A 12,300-nucleotide genomic window follows, 5' to 3' on the forward strand; every position below is an offset into this window, starting at 1 on the left:
ACAAAGCAGATTTGTAAAAAAAAAATTGAAAAAAATAGTAACAAAGTTTTCAGACTTCCGGAAGTTATAGAAATTGCCGATCAGATTATCATTCATACACGTGTATGTTTTCGATGTCATCGACTGAAATTACCGATCTTTTATGAAAGAAACTTATAAGGGGGCGTGGTAAACTTCTGGATAAACTTGAGTTAGCAAAGTCAAAAGGCAGTTATACCACATGGTTGTATATGCCCCTACAAGATTAGTGTATTGTTAGTTACATATAATGAAAAACGTTTCATTATGTCCTCTTCTTTATTGTCATGCAGAGTATACAGCAAACCATGACCGTCCGTCAAAGGAAAGTGACTCCTGCAAAATCTGCCACAAAGAGAAGTTTTCCCGAGGCGTCTTCCGGCATGAAACAAGTCAGGCGAACTGTGGTCAAATCTGCCATATTACCTGAAATGACAGAGAGTAAACTAGGAAGAACTGTGAAGCCGAAAACTTTAAGAAAAGGAACCCAGACGATCGAAACGGTAGACTCTGGTGGAAAGAAAAGGAAAACTACTAGCAGGGGAGTGAGAAAAGATGAAAAGCTCTCAGTTCGGGGAGACAGGAAAACTGGCCCACGAAGACTAACTGCCGCAAGGCAGCAGGAATCAGGGCGTAAGGGGAAGCGACAACCGAAGGACAACTTACAGAAGAATTTATTCGAGAGCAATACTTTGAATGTATCAACACCCACCAAATCCTCATCACCGGGGAGTCTGTTGATGTGCAGAGAGGCACACCGGTTAAAGGCAACCGAGGGCCTGGACTACATTGCCAGTACCGGGTCGCCGAGACCTCTTCTTGTGCTCACCAGCCACCGGGAGGGGACGGAACATGCACGAGCGCAGATTAACAACTGTGCCGTGACCGTTCACATGACGGAGAGGGTCCCGTTCATGTCTCCCATGGTGACGGTGAACATCCCGTCATCCGTGTTACTGACCGATGCCCTTGAGACGGGGTGTGGTGTTGGGGAAGACGACGTGTCCCTAGGAATCAATATACCAGATCAAGCTCAGGCTCCATCAACCGCTACACCGAGTGTAGATGTTGCTGTAAAAACAAGTGTTCCTTCCAATGGCGAAGGTCGAAATGAGCAGGTAGATCAAACTGACACAGGTACTAGCAAGGATCTGAACAATTTAAACAATAAGGAAACACTTTTAAGTGAAGACAAAGTCGTTTTAGAGAGTCCCCAAACTAACTTTATGGACGATATCAGTAATGATGTTCCGGGGGGATATGTGGCTGGTTCTGACACCGATCATGCAACTGATAATGGAGACTCAAATGTTATATGTGAGTCTCTTCCGAGTAAACAACAGGCAACGAATGCAGTTAACAAGGAAAGCACTGCCGCCTCTGTTCATCTGATGCGGGATGTTTTTCCCGCTCCCAAATCTGACATGATATCTACGAGTGCCTCTACGGGACGCGGGAAACGGAGAACAAGAAGCCGTCGACAGACAGCGGAGAAGGTGAAGCGATGGCTTGTGAACTCCAGCTCCTCAAACATCGAGAGCACCCCTCTATTTGAACATAACTTTGAGGACAAACACATTGCCGAAGACTCTTTCATGTCCGGCATTGCTCTGCTACCATCCACGACGCCAGCCCGACAGAAGTCCGGTAGCTCAAAAAATATTCCGAACTCAAAAGCCACGTGTAAGCGAGGACTGGAACAAGATCTGCCGGACATCACTGCCGTGAAAATACAGCCAGCAACGGGTGAGAAATCCTGCCAGACGCCTCCTTGCAGATGCCGGTCATGTCGCCGGAAAAGACGTGACAGCAGGTCGGAGGCGGCAGAGAGTAGCGTGAAGAAACCGAGAATTGAGGAGGAACTTTCTCCCGATGCATACAACCAAGAATTCAACACTGCTTGGTGTTTACTTCTCTGAAATGTTGTCTGTATAGGAGAGCAAACATGTTTAATAAAGTTACTGCTGAGAGATTCCAAACTTGGTCTTGATACCAAAATAAATGCTGGTTGTGGCAGGCGTTTGGGGACTCGTTGGTTAGGGGATATGCAATGGGATTTTCCTAAAATTACAAAGATAAAACTTAAAAACATTTATAACCTATTATACCTCAAAAAAAAAGTATTGCTTTCTCTGTCAAACTTTTTTTTTCTTTGCATGCTGTGCCCAAAATTTTCTTCAATCACCGTTTTGCCCGATTTGTATTTTTAATTCTTCCTTTATTTTTTATTTTTTTTTGTATTTCTAAATTAGACGCAGGTAATGTAATAACTGTAGATACCTCTTATCATTAGCCCCTCGGTTATGGTTAATTCAAAGTCACACGTGCTAGGGTGGGGGGGGGGGGACGAGCGACGTTGAGTATTAGTGGTACACCACTGGAAACGAGGTTGATACGTCGGCTAGCTTTAGCATAATCCGATTTCTTTGGTATAGTCAATCAACTGTTAGCTGCAGGACAGCTTGATCATGCTCAGGGAAGGTTCGGCCGTGATCCACTTAAAGGCACACGACACCTTCGGTAACTGTCAAAGACCAGTCTTCACACTTTGTGTATCTTAACATACATAAAATAACAAACCTGTGAAATTTTGAACTCAATTGGTGGTCGAAAATGCCATAACTATCAAAGAAAACCACACTTGTCACACCACACAATAACACGAAGTTGTTCGCTCTCAGATGCTTGATAACGAGACCTCAAAATCTAATTCTGAGGTCTCGAAATCAAATTCGTGGAAAATTACTTCTTTCTCGAAAACTACGTTACTACAGAGGGAGCCGTTTCTCACAATGTTTTATACTATCAACAGCTCTCCATTACTCGTTACCAAGTAAGGTTTTATGCTTATAATTATTCTGAGTAATTACCAACGTTGTACACAGGCGTTGGTGTATTATGTTTGTTTATTAAACACATGAAGATTAGAATGTATCCATCGGAAGCGTATATCAGATGCAGCTGTAAACCTTGAAACCATAATAAGATGCTGAATACATGGGTCTCATCTAAATAAATGTCAAAACCTGTCTTATAAAGTGTTTCTCTTTCTTCCATCTCATTGGCCTTTATTTGTGGATTACCAGTTGATCGTCCAAGTTTTTTCAAAAAGAGGAGGATGAGGGCCTTTTTTTATTTTTTGATATCATATTTATTTCCAAGGTGGCCGCCAAGCATTTTAGAAATTATCCATTTTAAAGTCACCACTTTTTGTAGTTCTTAAAAGATTAGTAAGATTAAATGAGAAATACACAGATTAAAATGGAAAATAATCAAAGAAAATTAAATAGAATGCAGGTTCAAAAAAGATGAGGGAGGGGACCATCAACCGGTATTTGTTTATATTTGGCCTACAACTCAAACTATAATAGCCGAGGAAGCGCAACACCGCCACATGCAATGAGCGAACAAGACTAGGTATAAGAGCAGAATTTGTTTGGATCCACGCAACGGTAATTTACGCTTCCCTATGAGACCTTTATCAGATTTACAGGCAACCAGTTCCAGGCAATCTCAAAAAAGAAAAGGCATTCACATTTCAATGTTCACATACTTTTCTTGAGGACCATAAGACATTTTTTTAAAAATTACTCATGTGCTAATCAATGTGGTCTCGTTAGCATGCACTGTGGTTGGTTTCATTCATTCATTCATTCAAACTGATATTTATTTCCATACTTCATGAAAACAGAGTACAAACAATGTTTTTAAGGAATAACCAATAAACAAAGCTATTTAATGAGGGTGAGAAAAATAAATACAAAGAGTAAGTCGGCTATAAGTATTCAAACCGGGTCCACAGACTGAAAGGCACAGATAAGATTAAGAAACCATGCTATGCCTGAGCCTCGCCATATAGTGTATAAGGTTCCCTTCCTCAATGGCCATGGAACCCGACTACCCAAATGATTTGACAAACTGTTGCTTCCTTGCTTGATGGACTAACTAAAGACGGTGTAAACCTACCTTGTAGTCTGATGCAAAGACCTCCAAAAACACAATGAACATTATTTTGTCCTACGGTGCACGCTATTGTTGATGCTTGGTTGAGCTGTGAGGTATCATTGTCCCAACCACTGGCCGCACCCATTATCTACTGAAATCACCCGTGATTGAAGATTTTGACGAGCAGGCCTTTTGTCCATGTAGAGCAAAACAGGGCATGCGTATAACTGCACTATGAACATTCCTGTACCTCCATGGTTTGAAGAAATGACTTTGATCTTATTTGAAACGGGAGTCAAGTGCCTTACATGATAGACAACGGCGGGTGTTTCAGACAAGATACCTCTCCATATTCATGTGTAATGAGACAGCAATCATGCCGGGAATAAGGCAACGGATTGAAGGGACAACAACCCGTATGCGATACATCAAGGGTCTCAGTTTCCTACTGTTTGGTGCCTCAATCGTGTTTTTACTGTATGCAGAACTAGGTATGACCATTATTTACATTGTATAAGTGACAATATTTTTTAAAAGACTTTTGTAGCTGTCGGTCCATGAATGCCAAAAACTGGCTGTTGGAATTGGCACCATGGGTAATGCCACATATCCAAACAAGAATCATAACTTATTTCTGCAGAGCTATTGATTCTTTTAGGGGTTTGACAGCATTGGTTTCAATTTAACACCCTAACAGTTTGTGCAGTGTGGTTTGATGACGACACAGTGTCCTTCTAATCTTCAACTGCATTAACGGCTTATGATAGGCATATCCAAAACTGCCAGTTTGCCCAAGAAACACTCCAAAGCGTGATAAATATTAATTTGTGTTTTACCTTCACACCAATGTGTGTGAGCACTGTATACTCAGTACTTTCCCGAGTCATGTGAACAAATTACAGCATTTAATTCATCACGTGGGATTCGAACCAACGACCTTTGCAATTCTAGAGCAAATGTCTTTTATACAAACTAGACCACCGACACTATCCGTTAGTAGAGGCAGCTTGAATGTTATATTTTAGCAGCGGGTACTGCACCGATTAAATAGATGTTAAATTCACATGGGGGTAATATATAATTGTTTAAATCGTAACATCGATGGGTGTGAGCACTGTATACTTTTATGAAAACAGATCAAAGGCATATTTGCTTGGGTGGGATTTGAACCCACGACCATTGCAGTTCTTACCAACTAGATCACCGATATTGCCCGGTCTTACTCGAAGGCTTCATAACCTAAGTTATAAGGTAGAGACCCATCTTTATTAGTTTATTTTTTACCAACTCCCATGTCCAGTTTAAAGTTGTTAAAGACACTGGACACCTTTGGTAATTTCAAAGACCAGTCTTCTCACTCGGTGTATATCAACATATGCATAAAATAACAAACCTGTGAAAATTTGAGCTCAATTGGTCGACGAAGTTGCGAGATAATAATGAAAGAAAAAACACCCTTGTCACACAAAGTTGTGTGTGTTTAGATGGTTGATTTCGAGACCTCAAATTCTAAATCTGAGGTCTCGAAATCAAACTCGTGAAAAATTACTTCTTTCTCAAAAACTACGTCACTTCATAGGGAGCTGTTTCTCGCAATGTGTTATACTACCAACCTCTCCCATTGCTTGTTACCAAGTAAGTTTTTACGATAATAATATTATTTTGAGTAATTACCAATAGTGTCAAATGCTTTTGTTTTAAACTCACTGATAACTATACAGAAACGAAGAGTTTAATTTTGCACAGGGCAGCACCCCAGCAAGTAATATTTTAAGGGAAGCTTCAATATCATTATCTTCAAACTGTAAGTTTAGTGTAAATCTGTGGACTTTATGTTTTGTGTTTTGTGTTAGAAAAAAGGAACATAATTATACCTTTTAAGGCACGTGCACGCCACGTGACGCATGTGTTCTGTTATTCCTTTTAAATTGAAGGATTCCGGCCCAAACTTGGTTAGTAGTTAAAAAAAAAATGTACTTTCAAAGGATCTCCATTGTCAAGTTTGAGTCAATTATGTTTAAACCAGTCGGCCACCTACCAAAAGAAATGTTTAACGATGCCAAAGTTTTCCTTTTTAAACATGAGCTTTTGTTTTTCATAAAATCTGTACGGCCCGGTACGGTCCAAACTGAGTTTAATCCAAAGAAATATCGTGGTCTTTTGTCTCAATTCGAAGTTACTCTGCAGTTTAAAATGTAGAAGTTTACGCCAACTGGCCATCTATAACGGAAGTACTTTAGAGTGCTCGAACTACCCATCAGGTTATTTTTTGAGCAGCAATTTTGCTTTAATGAAAATACCTCAGCAGTTTTCACCCTAACGTTTTTTTAATGATGCTTACAGTTCCAAAAGCTGTAATGTCAACCTCGTATTATCACTTGATAAAAATCAGTTACCAACACGAAAACAGCGACTGAATCAAAACGGTAACAATGAGGTCAACAACACTTTTCGTGGAAACAAAGCTCTCAAAGACACTCGTTGTTGTTGCTACGACCTTCGTAGTGTGATATGCACCCGTCCCTACGACACTACGACCCTACGATCAGTCGAATCTACTCTGGGCATATATCTTCTTCAAAATGTCTGATTTTGTTAACGTCATGGTTGGCTATATTATGTAACAGCATGTTTAACGTCATCATTTAGGTCTACTGCCTCTTCAATAACAACTTTTCTCATACGGCTAGGAAAACTATTTGCGGGGAGATATCCATGTCTTTTCAGGTCAATTGAACCTATGGATGTCGCAGTTTAAATTTTCAATTATTAAGAGAGCTTGACAAAAAATAATGATATTTGCAAAATCGTCAATCATGAAAAGCTGGTGCGTATGAGGCGCACTCACGTTGATCTCTATTATGAGAGCAATGGGCGCACATCAGTTCAATCTCAATAGATGGAATACACAATCATGACGTCATTGTCCACCATTAAGTTGATTTACAACAGTGGAAAAGTGCACGCATGTAGCGCTAGCTGCGCACGGCCTTTTTTTACAAGCCTTTCACGTGGTTACGTTTAATCAAAGATGGCGGCCAATGTAAAAAGATTTGATCAGTTTATGTGGTAGTGTGATTTAGTACCAGTGAACCAGACAATTTGGACAATACAGCTTGAATTGAGGACATGACCAGCTTGATAATGATAAAGGAGTTCTTAAAAATATTAGTAGAGTAGAGGCCTACGAACTGGTCAAGAGCTCCCTCTGAAGTAACGTTGTTTTCGAGAAAGAAGTAATTTTCCACGAATTTGATTTCCCATAGACGCCACTGATATGTATTGCTTGCTACACGTAAGAAGGTTACGGATAGCGGCTAAACGTGCGTATATCCGTTCGCGTGCGAAACCTCCCTATTACAACATATCATGACAAGTTCCATAATTTCCCAGTGAATCTAATTCTGAAGTCTCAAAATCATTCTGTTTTTGCATCCCTGTGGATACATCGTTTGGTGTTGCCTTTGCAGGGGGCGGCTTTGCCAGGGGGCGAGATGACTGGCATTTAGGCCAATATAGTTTCATTGAAACTGTGTGGTTAAAGTACTTATGAGTTCAATGATAACTGTATATTCCTCCCATATTTTAAGTTGGAATATTATGTTATTAAACGAAGTTGAATACCGATTGGACATGTGGAATTACGCCCAGATACGTATTGTGTGATTTCAACTTCGCTATACTAGGAACACACCTTGGGGAATCTGGGTGTTGTTGGCAAGATATCAGCTCTATGAATTGGCAAAGGTCGTTGGTTCTAATCCCATCAAAGTAACATGCCTTCAATTTGTTTTGTAACCTCGGGAAAGTACGTTTACAGTGATAAGACACATCGGTGTAAGAGTAAAACCAAATAATACATTGGCCCTCTATTTATTTTTGACCTTTTCTACGCTTTCGCGATAAACTTGTTGCACCTCAACTTCCTTTCAGCACTCTTGTCAATAACAATAACCATCCTTTTTTACCGATTCCCCCAAAGAAACCTCATCACAAAGCAAAACAATAAAACAACGGAACGTCATGCATACGAGCTTCACAGCAATTACCAACTCAAGAACCCTCTTTGACACGAGGTCTCCAAGTCCCAACTCATCAAATACCATGGAAACGACATTACAATCAGATACAATAGAAAACTCTTCCCCTGACGGGAATAACTCACTCTCCTTGGTGGCTTCGAAGTATCCGCCGATCGATTTGGAAAAGGAGATTCCGCCATTGGACTCGATTTTCAAGAGGACCGTTATTGTGACTGCGGTGTCTTCAGATCACTTCATGGAGGTACAACGAATGATTGGTATGGTGCAGACAGTCATGCCCAAAACGAGGATTGTGGTTTACAGTTTGGGACTGTCTACTGAACAAGTTAAGACAGTAAGTTTGGACCCGTTTACATAATTTTTAAAGACACTGGATCGATGGACACCTTTGATAATGGTCAAAATAATACCTTCTCACTTGGTGTATCTCAACATTAGGCCAAATAAAACAAAATACCAGTTGATCGTCCCCACCCGCATCCTTTTATGGGCAGCATCCTTGTTTTTATACTATTTTGCTATTTATCATTAAAAAAAAAATTCTCATTTTTTGTTTCATCCATCTTTTCAAAAGGACTAGCCCATGAGATTTTCCCGAATCTAACGTGATGCTCTCGAACACGTGTAACCGTCTGTTTCATAAAACAATATTAGTGAATGCCTATCAGCAAATCTTTTTAGTAGTATCCGACCCTGTTAGTGTTAACATAGGTCCTCATGCATAAAATAAGTTTGCGGTTGATTCAAACTGAAGAATTGGTTGCCTGTTTGATTAGAAATACTAAGCGGCCATCTTGAAAAAAAAGTAAATAATAAATTATAAGGCCCTCATCCTCCTCTTTTTGAAAAATCCGGACGATTAACTGGTATTTTTTTTATTTGGCCTTATGCACACAATAACAAACTTGTGAAAATTTGAACTCAATTGGTCGTCGAAGTTGCGGAAGAAATAGCCGTTTCTCGTAATGTTGTATACTACCAACAGCTCCTCAATGCTTGTTATACCAAGTACGTTTTTATGCTAACAATCACTTTGAGTTATTTTGGAGCTCATTTTGAAGCTTTTCATGGTATGAAATACTAATATAAAAGTTGCGGGTGCGATCATGTATAATATCTCTTTTGTTGGAGTGTTGGCTCTGAAAAAAATGCGGTGTGGTCTCCAAGTTTCGGACAATATACTTTGCTCGTCTTCAGGAGAAAATTCTTACTCTACTGCAGCCAGTCAACAATTTTCGTCTGATGATTTTTACGAGAAATATATTTGAGGAAGAGGGTTTAAAACGTAATGATAACTTGCAGGCCTGAATGATTCGTTTCCGAAAGGGCAAGGGCACCAAGGCATTTTCTTCTCGGTAAAGGGTATCCTTTGAGGAAATTGTAAATTTGTACTGGAGCATTTCAAGGGAACCAAGGCGATGACCAGGGGGCATGGAGGCAATCGCTTTCGTTGCTTTCGTGAAGTATCAGGCCTGCAGTAACGAGAATTATATTTGAGGACTGAGGTTGAGGGTAAAACACTTGAAAATAAAGTATTATTTAGTTTTTGTGTTTGTGAATCTTCGCTGATTCCGCCCTCAAACTTTGACCGGCTTTGTTTGCATAATTATTCAAGTTAAAAACGATTCACAACGGTGTTAAACACTGAGAAAATCCCACTAAATCTTCCCGTCGTAAAATATTATTCATACATGAAAATACTTGTACACAATTCTTACGAATTTGTTCATACATGACCAAATTAATTCTTTAAATGTTCCATTCTGTCTTTGTTCTAGATGTCCATTCTTTGCAATGTAGAAGTTCGGCATTTTAACTTCTCCAAGTATCCCGGTCACGTAAAGGATCTACTGAACTACGCATGGAAACCGCCCATCATTAAGGTATGCACAACACACATAAAATAACGACAATTAGCAATACCTGTAGGCGAACCTTGGCCATCAAACAGGCTCTATTCTAACCAGTAAGTGTAAAATTGCCAAATGCCAGTGCAACATTCAACAATATTAAACCACCCGATGACTCTGAGAGTATCTGCACTGACAATTTTTGTACGGGAATTTGGGGTTCATTCCCGACTTTCTTACGAACAACTTCCTCCTGCAATAAGCCTATGTACAGATCAATCAGTGTTGTTGAAAACCAATGACGTCATGTTTGAGATTTCGCTCCGAATTTGCTAAAAGCTGCCTCGAATTTGACATTTTGACTGACATCAAAGTTCTTCATTGAAATGAAAAGATACATTTTTTTAATCCAATAACGCCATCTTTTAAATTCGCTCTGAAAAAGTCAGGAATGAACCAAAACATCCTCGTAGGCCTATACAAATAATGTTTAGAACCATTTTTCTCAGAATGATGCTATACGATATTCCTGACTGTTGCATATATATATATATTTTTTTGCACTGGAACAGTATTAAATACAATGACATTATTTACATAATTTGAACGTCAGGTAAAGAGACTTGACACTTTTTGCCACTACACATGAGGACCCTCTCTTTTGGAATGAGTACATCACAAACCCCCCAAAACTACAGTTCCCTTCCTCAACAATAATATACACACTCCTCACAACAAATTGCGCATACGGGTTTGTCCACGTTGTTCTAAATACGGGTTTGTCCACGTTGTTCTAAATACATAAAAAAAATTCCGTTGTATTGTACTGTCCTCCTTAAACTGCTCAACTGTATTCTATCTAATGTTATGACAGGAAACACTCTATGAATTCGGTGCCGTGTTTTGGGCCGACTCTTCGGTGATATTCACGAATAGCATCAAACTCCTAACGAAACATCTGAAGACATTTCACGGTTTCATTCCAAGGGTGGCAAACTACGCCAAAGCGGGGCCATTCTCGGTGTGTACCTTGACTCATCCAGCCATGTTTAAGTATCTGAAGATTGACATAAAAACCTACCAGAGTGATGATGGATACATCCCCAAACCACAGGGCGGCATTCTTTACTTCGTGAACAGCTCCTACATCAATGAAAAACTACTGCAACCATGGGTAGACTGCGCAATGGCGCTAAACTGTATAGCTCCCGAAGGAAGTCAAAACCCACACGAAGAGCGCAAGAAGGGGTATCACAAGCACCGCTACGACCAATCAGCTCTCGCCTTACTGATGTATAAAAATCTGAGAGGTTTGTACCATCGCGGCCATGATGCGACCAAAACCTTCAACTCGGTTATGAGAGTTGTCAATAGAGGTACTCCTATTAAAACAAAGGGTGTCAAGCGTTGCCAGGGGAAAAAAACGTAATTTTTCAAAGCAATTTTTTCTTTTTCTTGTCTTGATCCAGTTGATGCAAATCCAATATACAGTGGAGGGGGGGGGGGGGGGGGTAGTCTACTTTACATTTATTTTTTTACAACTGTTTTTGTTAAAGCCATTGGACACTTTTCGGGAACATTATTGTCCAAAGGCCCACACTTCGTGTATCACAACTTATATAGAATAACAAACCTGTGAAAATTTAGGCTCAATCAATCATCGGAGTCGGGAGAAAATAACGGGAAAACCCACCCTTGTTTCCGCACGTAACGCCGTTTCATGACATGCGTTTAAAATAAATCCGTAATTCTCGATATCGAGAATTGATTTAAATTAATGTTTTCTCAAAAAGTAAAGCTTTTCGTGGAATAATAATTCGAGAGAAGTCTTTCACCATTACCTTCTGTAAACCTATTAAGTTATTTGTAAATCTGTGAACTTTTATTTTTTTTCTGTTCTGAAAGTGTATAATTGTTGTTTAATTTTACAATCAGGTTCATATTTTAGTTTATTTTATGTTATTGGTAACGTGTCAAAACAAAACACAAATTGATGACTGATGTTTGCCAGTTTTTAACCGCTTTCAAACAAAAAGTTTTATTGTAAAATTTTAAAAGCTTTAAAAATAATAGTAAAATGGACCCGAGAAGCTTCAATTTTAGGTGCACAAGATAAAAGATAGGTCTAATTTATTTTAAAAAGTAATTATGGGAACTCGATCAGCCATGTCGTAGTGACAATTTTGAATGTTTTTACAGGAATTTTGTGCATTGTCTGTACACATGCACATGTTTTTGTACACACTCGTTTTGAAACGGCATCATCTGTAAACAATCATTTCGATAAAAAAGTGTGTACAAAAAGTTCACTCGGCGAAAATCAGGCCTAGTATTTTAAGTCAAGTTTAGTTAAGTTCAGTTGAGTTGTTTATTTCCATTCAATCACTGTTTGCTATACACAATAACATACATACATGGTAGATACTTCATATACTTTGTACAGA

At 39.3% G+C, this 12,300-nt stretch overlaps 1 protein-coding gene across 1 annotated transcript; it reads left to right on the forward strand.

Moving 5' to 3' along the window:
- Positions 1-4,226: 4,226 nt before the first annotated feature.
- On the forward strand, positions 4,227-11,346 carry LOC117299396. The gene is made up of 4 exons (XM_033782939.1): positions 4,227-4,454; positions 7,946-8,340; positions 9,785-9,889; positions 10,731-11,346. Exons 1-4 carry the CDS (start codon positions 4,319-4,321, stop codon positions 11,283-11,285), a joined length of 1,191 nt encoding a protein of 396 aa, XP_033638830.1. The 5' UTR covers positions 4,227-4,318; the 3' UTR covers positions 11,286-11,346.
- The last annotated feature ends 954 nt before the right edge of the window (positions 11,347-12,300 follow it).

Source organism: Asterias rubens, chromosome 1, assembly GCF_902459465.1.
Source record: "Asterias rubens chromosome 1, eAstRub1.3, whole genome shotgun sequence".
NCBI classification, from domain to species: Eukaryota; Metazoa; Echinodermata; class Asteroidea; order Forcipulatida; family Asteriidae; genus Asterias; species Asterias rubens.

Bases quoted from the DNA above. Each gene is read 5' to 3' on its own strand.
- LOC117299396 (XM_033782939.1), top strand. From the start codon at position 4,319: ATGTGTAATGAGACAGCAATCATGCCGGGAATAAGGCAACGGATTGAA. The intron at 8,341-9,784 runs GTAAGTTTGGAC...TCTTTGTTCTAG, and splicing joins CTACTGAACAAGTTAAGACA to ATGTCCATTCTTTGCAATGT. The intron at 9,890-10,730 runs GTATGCACAACA...ATGTTATGACAG, and splicing joins GGAAACCGCCCATCATTAAG to GAAACACTCTATGAATTCGG.